The following is an 18,157-nucleotide window of genomic DNA, read 5'->3' as shown; positions in this document are numbered from 1 at the left end:
AAAAACGATTCAGAAAAGAATGAAAGGATTGCACAACGACACTCGAATCGACGGCTATTAGGAGAAAAGGTGGTGGTGCTCCGATGGTGTTGGTGCAGAAAAATGTAAGGATGGATGAAATTGCTCGGATGTTTATGACTTCGAATTTCTCAATAATCTTGGTCGAATTACAGAAACCTTCATAAATTTTGAAAAAAAAACAGCATCAAAATTAGTTTTACACAAAAAATAAAGTAGTAATTAAAGTAATTGTTCTCCATGGAACTGCATTAGTTAGCGCATCGGATCCTAGCGAAAAAAGAGACTTTTTCCAAAAAAAAATCAACTTTGTTGTCGAATTTAATAGGCAATCATTGTACGCAGAGACTCTGTTGGTTCGGTAATCATTAGCACCACAACGGCGGAGAGAAAAAAATTGTTGTTGACAAAAACAAACGGATGAAACAAAGACCAAACTCGATACGAATTAGGGAAGAGAATTGCTTTGAAAAAAAAAAGAATTTTTTTTTTGCGAAATATGAATGCGTGTTAACCGGATGGAAATAGTTCATCGAGGAGAGAACCTTTCCGTTTTTCAGGATTTAAAATTGATGAAAGGATGGAGGAACATGACCAGATCCGTACTATCGTTAAAATAACCATCAGGATGCAAAAAAGAGGAATCCGGACTGAAAATTTCGTCGGTTGCTTGAGCTGTGCATGCACCTTTCAGGAGAACAATTCAGAGTTCAGGATTTCCCTCAAATCCATTGGTTGAAATGTGGTCCCGGCACACAAATCTGCGGCAGAGACGCCCCAGCCCATAAGCACATCGTCATGTCGTGCGGCGTGTCGTGAACCGAGCGAGGCGAGACTCGACGACGAAGACTCAGGGCCACAACCGATTGGGCGTGGTCTGATAATAGATATGGGCGTGGCTGCGCAGCCGATAGATCACATGTGTGTTAAGCCGGAGCGCTCTTCCTCATCACAGGCGAATGTCATTGCATGGATGAGTCGCGACGACCTTCGGAGGTCTTGCAACGAAGAATTCATGGGAACCTGTTCATGGGACGAGATGACACTGTAAGAAGGAGTCCACTGACGTTAATGTATGATCCAAGGTCGCCGGAGGAACTCGCGTGTGAGTTACGAATGCCTCCGAGGCTGTCGGGAACACACCGGGTCGAGTCCACTGACCTTAAAGGCATCACTCCACGAATCTGGAGTGGTACGGATTTCCGGTGGAGTATTCGTATACGGGGTCGTAGATTATGGGGAGGAGGGCGATTCTGTTCATTACTTCTTAATTCCCGTAGAAAACGGCCCGGAAGATACGGCTTCGAGTGTTCTGGCGTACTATTTTCTACAAGGAGTTCGATTGGAGCGCATCAGCCCTGTGCGGCGCCGCATCTTTCGGGTCCTTTTTTTACGGCAATTAGGATGAAATGGACGGAATCGCACCCCTCTCCATAACTATACCGTATACGAATACTCCACCTGAAATCCGTACCACCTCAGATTCGTGGAGTGATGCCTTTAACGTATACGATCGATCCTAGGTCGATGTTAGTGAGGTTTGTGATTTGAAGTTGAGGTGCTCAGAAAGGCGCAGATCCCTTCCCCTCTAAATGGATCCAATGCCGCAGCTCACGCTATCTTGAGCTGAAATGTCGGATGGAGGAGCTGGAATTAATTAGAAGGGGAATTTGGCGGAGAATCGAAGCTGGACGCCTATAAACAAAGCCGAAACGTCAACGGGAACGATATGACGGCGGGGTTCACAATGTTTTCGAGAAGAAAAAAAAAGAGAGAGAAGCGTATCCAAAATTCAGTATCCAGTAGATTCGAGAACATCAAATCGAGAACAATAGCACATTCTCTTTGTTTTTTTTTCTTTCTTCAGCAATTTATTTCTGAAAAATTTGCGCGCATTGCGATTCATTTATTCCGCTTCGACAAAACGGCTTCCAATGTGCTTTGTTTCTCTTCGTTGGCAGGAGCGCGGAGATTTATTGAATAGCGAAGAATGAGGCTAAATCTAGAATTTACTGCTCAGACGGGCCTCATAGCGGTCCTGCCGATAAAATCCTTGCGGTTCCGGGTGATCAGCGAGCAGCAACCGGGGCGACCGACCTGTCGCGCGCGGTTTGTTTTCATGTCGATCATTAATCATTCGTTATTTTATTTATTCATGAACGTGGTGCAATTTTTCGTGGTCAATTTCTATAAATCATAGAGAATTATTGCAAATTTTTCAATCTTAGATTTTTGATGTAGATTGGCTGTTGGCGCTTTGATTTTTCTTGAAGAATTTCCAGAAAAAAAAATGTGTTGAATGACATCGAACATCCATTTCCAACGAGCCATAATGTAGCGGAACAGAACAGAGGTGATGAGAAAATAATTGACAATAAGATAAAATAAATAAATAGAAAAATAATTAAAAGTACAGTACTCTTCAGTGTTATCACTAGTTGCGGGAAAAAAAAACAAAGGAGAAGAAGAGCGCCTTCCCGAGGAAATTTTCACTCGAAACGCCATATAAAGAAGGTGAAAAGTCCTTTTCACATGGAATTTTCAGTGAAAAAGGCACATATTTAAATCTTCGAAAAATTAGAAAAACCAAAAAAAAGTGAATTTCATATTTTTCTTTTTCAGAGTTAAAGTAGCTGCACAGTGTGTGTGGAGCATTTATTCATGACGCGTCAAGAAACGGCAGGATGCAGAGAATGTTTCTATTCGCGCCAGAAACTTCGCTCTTCCGACCGGAACAAGCCATGCATGATTCGCGTCCGGGCACTGAAAGAGAAAGGGCAAATGTGTGCAACGCTGCGAGGCCATTTTTGGGCTAGGGACCATTTTTTTAGGATTTTTTTTCTGCCCGAAGCAACCAGGAATACAGGAATAAAGTGAATGTATTTACATTTACATTAAATTTTTTACATAAAAAATTGAATGAAATTGATTTGATTGATCAATTGGTTGAAGAAAAAAAACACATACATATATGTGGAAATGAAACGGATGCTGCTCTATTCTACCCCTCATCCCTGCCATCTTTGGAAATTTTTGAATTTTTGAAATTTTTAGGCATTACGTAATTTTGCGTTGATGGAATTCATTTGCAAATAAATAATAAATCTGTTCTACTCAGAGAACTCCATTTTTTTTCGGTTTTACTGGGAAAATTTCACAGTTTTTCACGGTTCTCTAGAACTAAATGGACAACTTTTGCCTCTGAGTCTAGACAATGACAAAAAAATCGCACTTTAGAGATAATCACCTTCTTAGACCATAATTATCGTAATTTCCCTGAGAAAATAAGGTTCAAGTAAAAAAAAGATATGGAAATGTTCAAAAACGAGTTTTAATCCGAATAACATAGATACTCCATTGGAGTTAGAGTTTCACCAGGAAAATGCAAAGCAAAAAAAAACTAGAGAAGAAAACTTCTAAGTTGTGGTGTGGATCGCTATATGTTTACGAGAAAAAGGTTGGAGGTAACTAGGTTTCAATTTGAACTTTCTGTTTTCCCAGAAGAAAAAAACAGCGAAAGAAATCAATCAATAGTGCAAAATTGTGCTCATACACGTCTCGTGCGCTCGTTTCATGCGAAACTTTGTATGGCCGGCCGTCTAGATGTGATGTGCTGGATGCACGAGCAGATATGGATATGCGTGACTCAAATTCCGCCCAGTTCCCCCGCTTTTTTCCAGTTGATATGCACTTTTCCGCCATTTATATCCAGATCCATCTAAAGAACGCAACGGATGAATGCGTTGATCACGGAACTGTAATGTAAATGTGAGCCGAGCGGTGTGTAGTTCCATGATTTAATGGATTTTTATGGATTTTTAGACAGTATTTTCAATTTTTTTTCCGAGCACATAAGAAGAGAAGAGGAAGGGGTGAAACTTTATATCCATAGAGTTATTTAATGGGAACGAGTCACACAAAGTTAATGGTGGAAAATTTCTCGCTTTCACAGCCAAAAATTACTCTCGATCCTTCCCTTCTGATTAGAAAAGAAACGTCCGTTGTTTCTGACTTTTTTTCTGACCTTCCTGAACATTCTCACAAAAAAGGGATAATATCCGGAATTTCAGGGATAAACTTTACCCTAGTAATTCTAGGCAATCATAAAAGATCGTTGAGGAGAAAAGGAAAGTGCTTAGGAAGTTTACTACACGGTTGCTGTAGGAAATAGGGAAGAATAAATGAAATCCTGGGATGCCCCAGATATCATATGAGAAAAACTATGATATTATGACAATAGATATTTTTTTCTTTTGTTTTTTCTCTGGAAAGCTCAGAATTCCTTTAGAAAAATGCTTCTTGTTTTGGTTATCGGAAGCAACAACAATCAATTCTCTATAGAGTTTTCTGTTCATAATTTACTTTATTCTATTATTTATTCACAAAGGAGGCTGACTACAAATAGAGATAGAGTAGAATTTTGTAGAAAATGCTGGAAAAAATTAATAAATAAAGGTAAATATAAATGATAAAAAATTACAAGGAAGAGGAATATATGTCGGATTGTGATCCTTTGTTAAGACAAACATTTTCATTTTGAGTGTGGCGATGATCTGTGTAACTAAGAAGTAACTAAACTAATTTATACGATATGTGAAAAATTATTTATTTTTGAAAAAATCAATATTTACTATTTATTTACTTATTACATACTGCTCAGTTAGACGTTTTCAATGTGATCATCAACTTATGATGGGGTTTAGTGAACGTACCTCCGATATTTTTTTTCACCATTTTCTCAAAAAAAAACATGAGGATTTCGGAGCAAAAATGTTTCTTATTTTGAGAATCGGAAGCAACAACAATCATTTCGCTAGAGTTTTCTGTTCACAACATATTTCATTCTATCATCTATTGTATTTCATTACGTATTATATTTGTTTAATTATTTTTATTTTATTCTTCTTTATCATACTGTTTTTTTTTCATATTATAACGTCGCTGTCGTCATAACATGACAATGGGGGAATATTCTCGAAACTGCGGCCCCGGCTGCTGTTAACAACAATGTCAACAACAATAATTCTTCGTCACATAAAAAGAAACGGACGTGTTAGTCAGTTATCCAAGGACTACTGTCAGATTTTTAAACAAAAATTGCAAATACTGACACCACCTTTATATATTTAATTATATGTTTTTTGTCATTATTTGTTGCTTCGTTTGTTTTGTTTACTTTTAGATTTGTTAGGAAGTTTCGATGGGAATGAAAAATGTGCACGTGTCATTGATTTTTAGATTTTTCTTTCCTTAATTAGCTTTATAGTTGTTTTTGCCCCATTCTTCGATGTTCCTGGGTCCTTGTCAGGAAAATTGGATGGAGAAGCTATTTACGTACATATGATGCAGTTTCTGTCACGTTCGCTTGGCTAAAATTAGAGAAAATTTCCCAAAAACATCCGTGGAGAAAAAAAATTCTATCGGTTTATTTTCTACACTTTCTACAACTGCATAATGTATAACTTCGATGAGATTTTGCTCAAAAGTTATGAAGAAATGCTTTAAAATTCATCAGATATTCTGGATTTTCTTGGGATCCTGAGAGAAAACGTCAGCGAGATTGTTGGATTCCAGATCCAAGAAGGATTATTCAGTTAATGGAGCCTTTATGAAACCAGAAGTGGAAAAAAATGAGGTGATGTGTTTGGTAAAAAAATGAAAAATTTAAAAAAAATTAAAATTAAAAATAAAAATGAGTGATTGTTTCGGTAACTATTTCATTACTTATATGGCGTACAATTGTAAGCCAAGCAGATTGATCGATAGCAGCGTTCATTATCGATCGAATTCGCTGCCGTTCTCGACTACTAATAAATTGCTTCTTTTGCAGTATTTTATCGCGAAAAGAGGAACAAACTAAAATAATTTCACAAAAAAAATTTCAATAAGGTTCCCCTTGCTCTGGAAAATTCCTCGTGAACCCTACAATTTCGGGCCTTGCGAGGAAATAAATTGTAGCGTTCGGGAGCAGCGGGTGATATTAACTCGAAAAAAAAAAACCCGGAGCCGACCCACTCTTGACGCACATTACATTTAAATGCCCATCGGCGCTATAACTACCCATAATGACAACTGCGGCAGCGCTTGACGCGATCGTCGACTCGCGATTGTCGTCATCATCGGCATCGACGGCGCCGGCGAACCCGACAACTTCTCCTCCGGATATGAAAGCGGAACAAGCGGCGGAAGCTTAAGAATTTATTTGGCGTCCGATGGCGTCATTGTTTTCGACGTGCGTGTGCGCGCTCTCGCCACCACCGACGACATCGACACGGACGAGCGAGCGACGTGTGAAGTAATTCGTCAGCAGCAGTTAGGCGTTGTTGTTACGCTATTTTTTCATAATTTTCCGGAAAACATCTCCAGAAAACACGTCGTCGTGCGTCGTTTAGACGTCCATCGTCGAACGACATACATAACATCGGAGTTAAGGTGAAATTAAAGGATGAACACTAGTTTTCGGGCAGAGATTATTGTTGACTATCCAGGGAAAGTGTCCTTTCGAAGGAACTCTCCAAAGAATTCTTCTCGAATAAGCGCTCGGATTGTTTGTCCGCTGGAAAAACCAAGTGCAAAGAAGGGAATCTTTGAAAAGAGAAATGTTGAGCGCTTTCCGAGTGGATGAAACGGAATTTGAACTGTTGTCAAAAACAAAAATGGATCGCTTAGAAAATTTCCAGAAACAGGTTTCTGTACAGGTAGGAATGTGCACCTTTTCTATAAACTTTCAATGTAGCACTTTCATCAATTTTCGAAGACATGGAAATGTTGAGTCCAGGAACGATGGGCGTAGAGGAAGCAAAATCTTCTCAAGAATTTCCTAATTATATCTAAAAACCTAATTATATCTATAAATATATCCAACATTTTGCTTTTTTGATTGAATTTGATTTTGGTTTGAATTTTGAGAAACCAGCGCGAATCCTGTAAACACCCTTTTTGTCCAGTGAGATACATCCGCGGAATATGATGTCAACGGGCAGAATGTCGGAGGTCTGAGAATAATTATTGAAGACAGGGAAAGATTGCATTTTTTCAAACCACTTTTTTTGTCAAAACTAAATAGTAGTAGTATTTTTGAAAACATTGTGGCTCAATTGTTTCCGAATGGTATTTTTAAAATTTAACTTCACACACTCCCCAGGATTTCGACAGTTTCCGAGGAATTAATCCGTCTGAGACCCGAGAAGTTAGTAGCGGTATTGTAGGAGGAAGAATAGTTCCAGAGAAAGCAGAAACACTGCAGAAGCACTAACGGAGAGGAATTTTCCGGATGTCACCAATCGCCTGAGGGCAATAAAAGTTATGATAATAAAAGTATGGCAATAAAACCTGCTCGTTTAGTCTAAAATGCATTAGTCAAGATTTTCCACTACATCTTTTCACATAACGAATTTTCTATATGGTCTCCGCAGTACATACTTGGGTTAGTGCATAGTTTTCCACTTTTCAGGAGGTACGTAACGCAAAATTTTCCTCTTTTCAGGAGGAATTACATATTTCACCACCTCCAATTACTTCCTAGCGAGATTCTTTGAGTTCGAGTAACGTTTGGTTTGATCGCCAATCCATCAACACTCGCTTGAGGAAAATTTTCTCCGTGAGCCAGAAGAACGTTCGTGAGGAGGAAAAATTCTGGAGGGAAACACCAAAAAAAAAAGTTCTTTAAATTAGCCGATTAGAAATTGAACCTACACGACATCGTTTTTTACTGCTCTGATCCAGGGAAAAAAAAAACTCGGAAAACTTTGCTCTAGTATAAAAGGGACGAAGAACCTTACTTGCTACAAAGCTTATGAGAATACTCCGAAGATACTCCTCCTTTGTTCGTTCACAAGGCTGATAGGTGGTAAGACAAAGGAATGTTCTTCGTTTCTTTACAACTCTGCACCTCATCCCCCTCATCCTCATTCTGCATTTTAAAAATGTAGAAGAACTGCAAGACAGAAGTTGTTAAGAGCGACTGTATATACAGTGTGATCGAGGACATGTTGAAATTTTTTTCTTTTTTTTTTTCTTTCATGTCAATCTTTTTTTTCCTGCTGCAGGAAATAAATGAAAAACGAGGCCTGCTGTATATATTTCGGTGAAGGGGGAAGAGTGGTTAATGAAATAGAAAATACTTAATTCCAGAACAATTCCAGGAGAAGAAGAGAAAAAAAAGGAATGAAAAGGCTAGAAAATGAGTAGTTTTAGTGGAACTCGATTTTCCACCAAAAAAAAAACAGACAGAAGAAATACTGAAAGGGGAAAGACGCCTTTTGGTAAGGAAAATAACAGAAAAGGAACGTCGTTCAGCAAGAAAAATATCTGGGAAGAATTATAATAATAAAATTATACAAGTGTAAGTTGCTATTAAGTCAGTAGTCAGGCTATTCCCATATACTCAAGAAGAAATTTTTGTCCTCCAGTACACATTCAAAAAAGAAACACTTAGGACAAAAAGTAGATAAGAATTACTACTAACCACTACCAATTTTACGAATATTTGAAAATTACGCCAAAAAAAACGAAATCATTTCACAAAGGGGGGGAAGGATTGCTACATAAGAATGGAACGACCCCAGGAATTCTAAAACTATACATATATATATATATATATATATATATATATATATATATATATATATATATATATATATATAAACTAAGAAGTAAAATCCTGCAAAATGCTGATCATATTCGATACTGTAGCGTTTCCAAAAACTGTATCTTTAAAAAAACAATCCGATAACTGGTTTATATTCAACCAATAGCCATAGTTAATGTGGCATGCAAATCATGTTTCGTACTCGTTGCTGAGAGAAGTCAGCCCTAAACGCGTAAGTCAAATGCGTGCATTTCAGTCAATGACCCTATCTGCAACTGATTTACTGCTTTTCAAATGGAAATACATCCGAAAACTTCACTGGACAGAGGTTGATGTTCCTCGCGCTATGTTGTATTGGATAATAACGTATAAAAACGAGAGTTTAGTGAATGTCAACGTATTCGAAGTGAATGTTCTCGTTCCTTTGAGAAAAAATTTGGGTGATGTAGGACTAAGAAGTCGTAAAATCTCGTGGAGATATAAGCTGTAGAAGATTGAATTCTCTGAACTTAGTTTAAAACAAAAATTCTCCAGGAATTGTGAAAGGACTTAGTGCAGATGGACATTTACTGGTGTTGGGTACTTGCCTCTTGCCTTATGTTCCACTTAAAGGTCGGTCGGCTTGGGGCACGACAAGGTCCTGCAGCGCTCTTACATTGCGCGCGCCTTACACCTCCCGCACTTTCGCCTCTATACAAGCCGCAGTTCCGTATTTTGTCATTCATCCGAGCCATTCTTGGAACGGGGACGGAGAGCAGAAATGAGCCAAACGAACAACAAGCGCAGCTCTCGATCAAATCAGGATCAGAGCCTGGTTAAGCCCCGCTCCTTTTATATTGTAGTATTCATATATGCGTAGAGTGGAATGAAGATTGAGTAATAGCTCATTGTGTACTGTATCCATTCGAGTACACGAGCCAACAAGAGACTGGAGAAGCAATTCATATGAATAGGATTATATATGCATGTTGTGAGAGGGCTCAGTGAGCTCGGTGGCGAGTGCCTGCGAGGCGACGGCCAGTGGTTCCACGCAAGTGTCGGAGCATAGTGTACATGCCGGCATGAGGACCAAGTAAGGGTAAAACACAGGAAAGTATGGCGGTAGCCTAAGGACTTCCCAGTAATTGCCTTCGCGATGCAAGGCGCGAACCATCGATGCCGAACGCAATCCTATAGGCTACCATACCCTGTACGGGTATTGTAGCCAAGCGCACCAACCCCTTGCCGTATCCCTGGGATGTAAAAATCCGGTGCCAGTTCCTCACGGGACCCACGCATCAATGAGTTGCCGGAACAGGGGCCGGGCCACTAGCATCTGAGACGCAACAACTGGCAAGGACTTATTCATATTATATTGTTATATTATTCATATTATTTATAGTTATTTCCGATATTTACTTAGAAAGGAGAGTTTGGTAAATAAATAAGTAAACCGACAAATAAAGAAGGAGATAAAAAAACGTATAATTGCACCGGGAATCATGAACTACGCGGAAGTGCATTTATTTAAAATATTCTTGAAATATGTAGAAGAAAATACACATTATCTATGATCTTCAATATAAAAGCATTTAAAATCTAGAAAAGAAGAAATGACAAAGATTGGAAAAAGATCAGTATCAATGGCAAAGAAAACTTTTGATGAATCGTATAAATTCGGTTACTACAACGCAACGAGCTGCTTAAGGTAGGTAACATGATTCCTCTGCTGGCACAGGATCTCGCCTACTATCTCAAGTTCCCCAACACTTATCCAATTTCGTTCCTGACTATGGTATACGAGTGAGTTTCTAATGTATATTCATCAGCATCACCATTGAATTTCAAATTTTTTGCTGCTCGAAATCCTTAATATGTTCTATTTTTATGTAAAGCGGAAATAATTAGAAAAAAAATTTCATGCTAAAGTCTTGTCACAGTCCATGTCAACACCAACTACATGTGCATATGTATATGTAGCACACTTCCGCTCCATCGCAAAATTCGAGAAAATAAAATTTTGTAATTTTCTAAAAAAAACAATTTTGATCACATCACTTGAACTATTTAGTGCAGCTTCGCGTTTTTTCAATTTCCTAAATTTTCAAAATATTGACAGTTGATAGTTTTTTTTGTACTTCATTAATTTTAATTTCGTAAGGAAATCCTCAAAAAAAGTGGCTTCGATCCCCTAACCCTCTTAAAATATCCTTGATATCCTAGATAAAGGCTCATATTCACGAGAACAAGAACTTTTCACAGGAAGCGAACGAAAACGCATCCAATGCATTATGAATAATTTAGTGCAAGGATTTTTACGGAGGTGTATAATTGTGTACAAATGTAAATTTCTCATAGAAATTCCAATTTCTCATAGGAAAGAAACTGAAACTTGTCCTATTTAGTCCTAAACTACAGAAGAAAATTTAACGAGTCAAAGAAATTCGGAATGAGGAATGGCTCTCAAGTAGTAATACAGTACCTCGCAAGTTGTTCTAGACGGTATTCACTGTCTGCGCTCTATCATAATTGACCTAAAGACCATTTCTCGTACATTTCATTAGCTCAATTTCGAAAAAAAAATGTGGAAAATAGTGAAAGGTTAAGGAAAATCCCAGAAAATTCTGCAAAAAAGGAGGATAATCGCGGAGAACTCGGCTTTCGCGAAGTCTGCGGAACAGATCGAAGTCGATAGAGCCGGAAAAGTCCCGCGACGAGAAAATGCAGTAAAATAGCGAGTCGGATGAAGAAGTGTGACGAGAAAATGTTAGGAAGGATCTACTTAATGGATTTGATCCTGACGGGGAAAGGACGAGCACCGTAAAAAGAGCAGACACTAAGAAACGATCGGGAAATGACTTGCATTTGGAGATGTGCGGAGAAGAGAAATAGCTGATTTCACTCTTCAAAAAAGAAAAGAAAAGAAAAGAAAATGAATGAAAATGAAAAACGAAGAGAAAATTGAAAGAGTGACTGAGGATATGGGAGAATTAGCATGGAAAATCGTAAGGATTTCTAGGTTCAAGAGAAATTTCCATGTGTGTAGGTTAAGTACGTCAGTAATAATCACAATAAAAGAGTCGTAAGATAGGAGTACTGTAATTTTCTCAACACAAAAAGTGGATCTAACGGCGAGTTTGACAAGGCATGACGATAATGCTGAATCCAACATATTACTACCTAAAATAACGATCCAGTATTCACAGAAGGGGAAAAATCAAATCCTTGCCAGGAAAATACAAGTGTCTGGAATCATGCAACCGTTACTGGAACTCACTGCTGTTGTCAATAATTTCTGAGGAACTAAAGACTACATAAATGAGGAAATCATACCTTAAAATAGTGCGAGGCACACGCTTTTGTGGTTTGATCACACTGAAACACCAGTTCACGTAGTTTTTCTACAATTCGTTCCTGAAATAAAAAAATACACTAAAAATAGAACATTGGATTTATTAACGAAATCAGCTCCTGAATTCAAATATTGAAAAAAAAAATATGGAAAAAAAAATTTCTTACAAATATTGATTTGTAGAGAAGTTAAGAAAGAAAAAAAACAGGTAAGTATTGTAAAAATGCGAAATAAAAAGTTGTGATGATCTCAAACTTTTGCTTTGGAATGTCTCCGTGATTTTTTTTTCCTCAAATTGCTATAAATACAAATTCCCCAAACTGACTCATTACAGAAATGTTCGGGGAGGTTTGAGAAAAAATAATAAGAAAAATTAAGAAAGGAGAAGTAAGAAAGAAAGAAAGAAAGAAAGGAAAGAAGGAAAGGAAGAGAAAAAAGTAATAATAACAACAACAATAATAATAAGTGGAAGAAGAAAACTACGGTGTGAAAAACACATTTTCCATTCTTTTTGGAATTTTCAACTCAATTCCTTGAGGATAGTGCGGCGATCATCGGTGATCCGCACACTTATCAGGGATTATTTTCCATGATTTCCGAATTTTTAAAAATTTTCTGTACCTAGTGGGTTATTTTTATTTTATTTTTTTATTTTCGGATAATATTACACAAACAACATGGACCAGGAAAATAAAAATATGGATCGTGTTTGATTTGCAATAAAAGCGTGTTGTTGTCGATGGGTTAAAAAAGCGAAATATGGAGAGATCATTAGCGCTGGGACCTATTTTTGACTTATCCAATGTAAAACAGAATGCAATAAAACCACAGGGGAAACTTTTTGCTTAGGAATAGCTTCAAATCATCCCTTATTCGAAGTTAGAAGACTTGAGAATCGAATAATAATTGAACTAATAAAAATATGTGCCTGAGCCTAGACTCCGAAGCTGAATCCAATAAAATATCGATCGTCGAAAACACTGTCGAATAGGCAGAATGTTGCCAGAGAAAAAAAAAACGATATTCAAATGAAGACGGGAGAAAAAAAAACTATTACTACTTGCGATTACTTTACCTTACTGATTGATTTCACAGTGTTGAGTATGTGTTGAATTAGCTGCCATAGATGTTCAATGAGCGGTGGCGCCATTCTCGTGTCGGGACGCACAACGTGAATGTACTTTCATTCGCATGAAAGTTCGTTATTTTCCATTATTTTTGCTCAACTCCTCAGCTACCACGCCTCCTATGAGTTCGTTTGATGTTGTTTTTTTTCTCTTCGTTCGAAACGTAGGTGCATATGTAATTAAATGCTCTCCATAGGATCTCTTCTAACGTCATCCGTATATCCATCGGAATATGAGATGGTGGAGGCAAAAAAAAGTTATTATACAAAACCAGAAAGCAAGAAATTCAGGAAAAGAGGGGTGAGGGACTAGTGCAGAGTTGACCGTCACCGAATCTGTGGCAAATGTCGTTGAAATGGCTGCTTCGAATTCAATGGAAATTGATTATGGGCGGGGAGCACGTGGAGGTCCCATCCCAAGACCGAAGGGTTATTATCCAGAACTAGTGAGCAAGAAACTCAGGAGCGACAGAAACAGAGAATTGATCCGGCCCGATCCCGGTCGCAATTCTCGTTTGAACGACTGCGGTACTTATTGGTTATAGACGGAGAGCTTATTGAGGTCCCATCAATAATAAGCCACTACCTCAAAGGGTCCCAGACTTTATTATTGAAACACAGACGTAGTGGTTATGCATGGACATACCCTTCCATTGGATCTACGATGCCAAACGAGAAAAAAAAACTGCTATGAAAATTTCGAATGTTTGAATACCCGAATCGTTAATTCACTCGGATCCACAGCAAACAGAGGGATTCGAACTATTCGTTTATTTTAGAGGGTTCGAGTAGTTTGGAAATCTGGATGTTGAATTTTTGAAAATTTGATTGAGAATCAACAAAATTCTCATATACAGTTTCCATACATGCTTATGTCATTTTCATAAAATTATTTGAATTATATTGCTGTCGTAAAATGACTCATCAATGTTCTAAGCTCAATTATAATTTTTTTGTTACAAAATTAATTATTAATCATTCAATTATTACTTTTCATTATTTTGATAGAAAAGATTGAGAAAAGAAAAGGAAAGATTGCCAACTTTGATCCTCACCAGCGAAAACAAGTGTGAAAATAATGGAAAATTTGACACCAGGTATTCCCAAAAATTTTCCCAAACTTTATCATACATTTTTTAAACACTCCTAATTCTGTAACTTCACTGTGGCTTCGAATGGTCCTTGCAAAAATAGCATATGATTTTTAGAAGCGTTCATCAAGTTGCAAAACAAAGAAAAAAAAGAGAAAAACAAAGGAAATGACGTTTACCTTTGCACACTCGAGCTCTTTCCTTTTTCGCCGCAGTTCCGCAGAGCAAACAGCGAGGTGCTTTTCCGCTTCAACTTTCTAAAATCTCGGAAAAGTTACCTCATATAAAAAAGAGAAAAGTTGGATTGGAAGAATTTATCATAGCTCAATATTTTCGAAATTCTTTAGGCGCCTATAACTTTGAAAATCCCTCGAAGGCCTAGAATTCAAAAAAAAAGTCGGCGAAAAATTAACGGATACAAAAACCAAGAAAGAAAGGAAATCAGGGTGCTATGTGCCTCAGGGGTGGAGAGTGGGAGGGGGCAGGTCATTCCAATTCATTTCCTCAGAAAGCTCTAAAAACTGAAACTGAATGAGTATTATACTAAACTAAAAAAAGACTACGAAAAAAAATCAATAGAAGAGCAAAATTCCGGATTATCTGAGGGAATCCCCCTCTCCCACCCCTTCCTCGCCCACCACTTTGGCGCATATGGCGGAGAAATCCCGAAACACCAACAATGCACACCTTAATAACAGCCTCTTCCTCGATACGCTTCTTCTTTTCCATCTCCCTACGTCGTTTCATTGGATCCGTGCTCATCGACGGTGAAATATTGATCGATTCAGATCGTAAAGCGTTCTCACGCGCTTTTCGTAGCGATTCTTCGCGTAACTTAAGCGTTACGCGACATTTTTCCACCATATCCTCGCTGTCATGCTGGAAAATTTTTGTAGAGATTTTTTTTTACTTATAGAAATTTATTTTTATTTTTATTTTTCAGCGATTTTTTCTTTGAAAAAATAGTTGAATAGTTAATTAGTTAAACTATTCGATGAAAAGAAATTTAAAAAACAAATAAAACAAAAAATAAAGAAAAATACAATAAAAATAATAATAATAATACAATGAAAAATAAAAAAAATAGTTGAATAGTTCACTGCTTAAATTATTCGATGAACTGCTACAAATGAGAAAATGTGGACAGAATTTAGCCTCATTATCATACTTTGAATGTTTTATTTTAAAGAAGTAAATCTGACAAGTATCGGCTTCAAAAAGATGATGCAATATAGCGAGCGTTTACTTTTTTTTTTTTGGAAAATAAAGAAAATCCTGGATGATAGTACAAGTATTTCAGGAATCGACTGAATCGGTCGCGGTTTCAATTCAACTCCAATTCGTTCTCCATTTTGCGAAACGAAAAAAAAGCCTTCTTAGTTTTTCTCTTGCTAATTTTCATATTTTTTTGCTATTCATAAATTACAGCACAAAATTATTCACGGCAATATGAAACCGGCTGCAAGGATTAAATTTTAGGTCATTGGTTTTTGTTGTGGTGAATTATGTTTATATTTTATTGTTTTCTCGTTACAAATCAACAGTAAATAAATCTTTGTAGTAAAACGTAGTAGTAAAAAAAGCATAATAGGTAATTATATAAAAATAAATAAAAAGGTGTTAAGTAAACAAGTCTTCAAATCTGAAATTCTGAAGTATTTCATCGATGAAATCCAGATGCATCCATTTTTAATTCAAAAGATGTAAAATATCCTCTTGCTTTCTGAAAACGAGGAAAACGATTTTTTCCTTCTCCCAGCTGTTTGTCCTCATAAATAGTTAGCGGATAAGAGGCACGTAATAAAACTGTTATAGCGGTGTCCAGAAAAATCAATATGAAAATCTGATGTATCGTGTTGAATAGAGGGAGGTGCGGAAAAAAGAAGCTCGCTTGGATTTAAGGAAAATTCTCCCTGATATCATCTTCATCCCCTGACCATCGAGAAAATCTCACCAGAGATTTTGTCAACTTTGTCCATTCTAATTTCAGTGCACCCCGTTGGATGTCATGCTCTTTGCGGCGAGCATCAAGGGCCTAAAATTTTGGGATTTACTATATGTACATAGTTTCTCGATGGTTCAATCAGAAACATTAGAGGGGAAAAAACTCTCCACACCTCAACAACACGTGCTTTAAGGTGGTCTGTTGTTTCTTTCGTTCTAGCGACCAAATCGATATCGCTGTCAAAACTGCTTTCGAACACATCACGAAGCGGCATGAAAGGCTGAAATGAAGGATATAATCCATCGAAAACGTGGAATATGAGGAGAATACAATCTGCACTAAAAGGGCAGGAAAAATTTATGATCCAATGACCTCCAACAAATTTCCACTTAATTTTTGGGGACATTAATTCTAGTAAGAGATGGGAAATGGTAGGGGGAAAAAATGGTCCGTATTTGATGTAATTTGTTATCACATCCAGATATTACATCTTTGCATATCTTTTTTTTTCTAGTTTTTGATCTTGAAATTTTATTGTGGTCCTTTTCGAGAAGTTTCTGTAACGGGTTATGGATAATGAAAAAGTCAGTGCCAATCTCTATGTAAGGCAACTCCAGAAATTTGGCAGACGAGATTTCACACGGCAAAGGTAACGCGGTAATTTCCTGGGGGTCTGGACTGGACGACCGTGCCTCACCTTTCCTATAGCTCCGGACCTTACCCCATCCGACTATCACCTGGTCCAGAATTTGAAGCAGCATCTTCGCGGAAAAAAACTATCAAAGACCTCGATGACCTCAAAAAACGTACAATGTAGCGACTTTTTTGCGGTCACAGTTAGTCCCTCTCCTTTTTGGAACAGGGACATTGGGACTTCATTCATTCGGTGGCTAGATACTACTGATAATGATGATAATTACACTATTGACAATTGATTTGTAGTAACAAAATTAAAAAGATCCGGGAAAAAAAGAGTGTGGCGCAGTCGGTTATGGGTTCGTTGTGGCCACACGGTGGAGGACTCGAAACCGCTCTGGTGCTAACCAAGCCTTTCATCCCTCCGAGGTCGATACATTGGCACAAGAGCTGTCTAAGAGGGTAAAAACACTGTCTTGATCATCTCCTGGGCCCGTAAGTCATTCACTGCATAGGCCAAACCACTGACGATTACCTCAACGACTACGAATTCCAGTAAAACGCGTTAGCGCATCCGAAGCGGATTGATCTTATCTTTACCTTCAATTTCGCTTGTTTATAGAAATTGTATTCTTTGTTTTCGTGGCCCCCGCTAAATTTCTGGAATGGCAGGCAGACCTTAGCGATATCTCGCCGGCACGCTTCCACCAACGCCGTCACTCGTCGCGCGTGGTCTTGTTCCAGCTGAAGTCGAGATCGGATATATGATAAGAGGTCCTTCGAGTAGCTGAAATCGAGAATCTTCGAGGTAAACAAAGACGGAAAGCCGATAGGAGAAGAAAGCAAAACAAATTACTAATAAAATAAATTAAATAAATTACCAATGAAAAACAAAGAAATGGCTACTTAATTGAGGAAAAACAGGAAAATTTACGACTCTTTGCAGCTTGGATGAAGATCGAAAACAAGACATTTCTTTTCTGTTCTTGTTTACACCAGAATAAATAAGATTTTTGAAATAAGGTTCCCGGTCAGAAAAGATTTTTTTCTCACCATTCTCAAAAAAAAATATTGGATTGTCATGACAGTCATAATAGTCATAAAAAATTATGGATATTGTCATAAATCCTATTTTCACGCATTTTTTACATCTTTGAAAAGTAGTCGATTTTTGTTTAGAAAACTTCAGTATGGAGTATTTTTAGATGATTCCAGTTACACAATTATCCAATTAGAAAATGTTACCTCACCATTTTTTTCACATTTTTGAAGGTTCTCTTCTGTGGATTTTTGGAATAGAAATTCGAAAACGATGATTAATATGTATTGAAATCTTGAAAATTCCACTACTATTGAAAATTAAAAAAATAGCTTTCTGAAATAAGAAAATAAAAGTGGATAATAAATACCATAAAATATT

At 37.4% G+C, this 18,157-nt stretch overlaps 1 protein-coding gene across 1 annotated transcript in view; it reads right to left on the bottom strand.

The window, feature by feature from the left end:
* Positions 1-18,157, bottom strand: part of RB195_020402 (uncharacterized protein) — a gene marked incomplete at both ends in the record, with an annotated part of 59,807 nt that overhangs the window by 22,173 nt on the left and 19,477 nt on the right. Inside the window, 6 exons of the mRNA XM_064188683.1 lie at positions 11,921-12,001; positions 14,336-14,413; positions 14,844-15,035; positions 16,111-16,191; positions 16,274-16,381; positions 17,416-17,524. Of these exons, the coding sequence (XP_064044564.1) occupies positions 11,921-12,001; positions 14,336-14,413; positions 14,844-15,035; positions 16,111-16,191; positions 16,274-16,381; positions 17,416-17,524 (649 nt within the window). The remainder of the gene's footprint in view (positions 1-11,920; positions 12,002-14,335; positions 14,414-14,843; positions 15,036-16,110; positions 16,192-16,273; positions 16,382-17,415; positions 17,525-18,157) is intronic.

This window comes from Necator americanus, chromosome II, assembly GCF_031761385.1.
Source record: "Necator americanus strain Aroian chromosome II, whole genome shotgun sequence".
Lineage (NCBI taxonomy): Eukaryota > Metazoa > Nematoda > Chromadorea > Rhabditida > Ancylostomatidae > Necator > Necator americanus.
The sequence above is the reverse complement of the archived record's forward strand: the minus strand, read 5'-3'. Positions and strand labels throughout refer to the sequence as shown.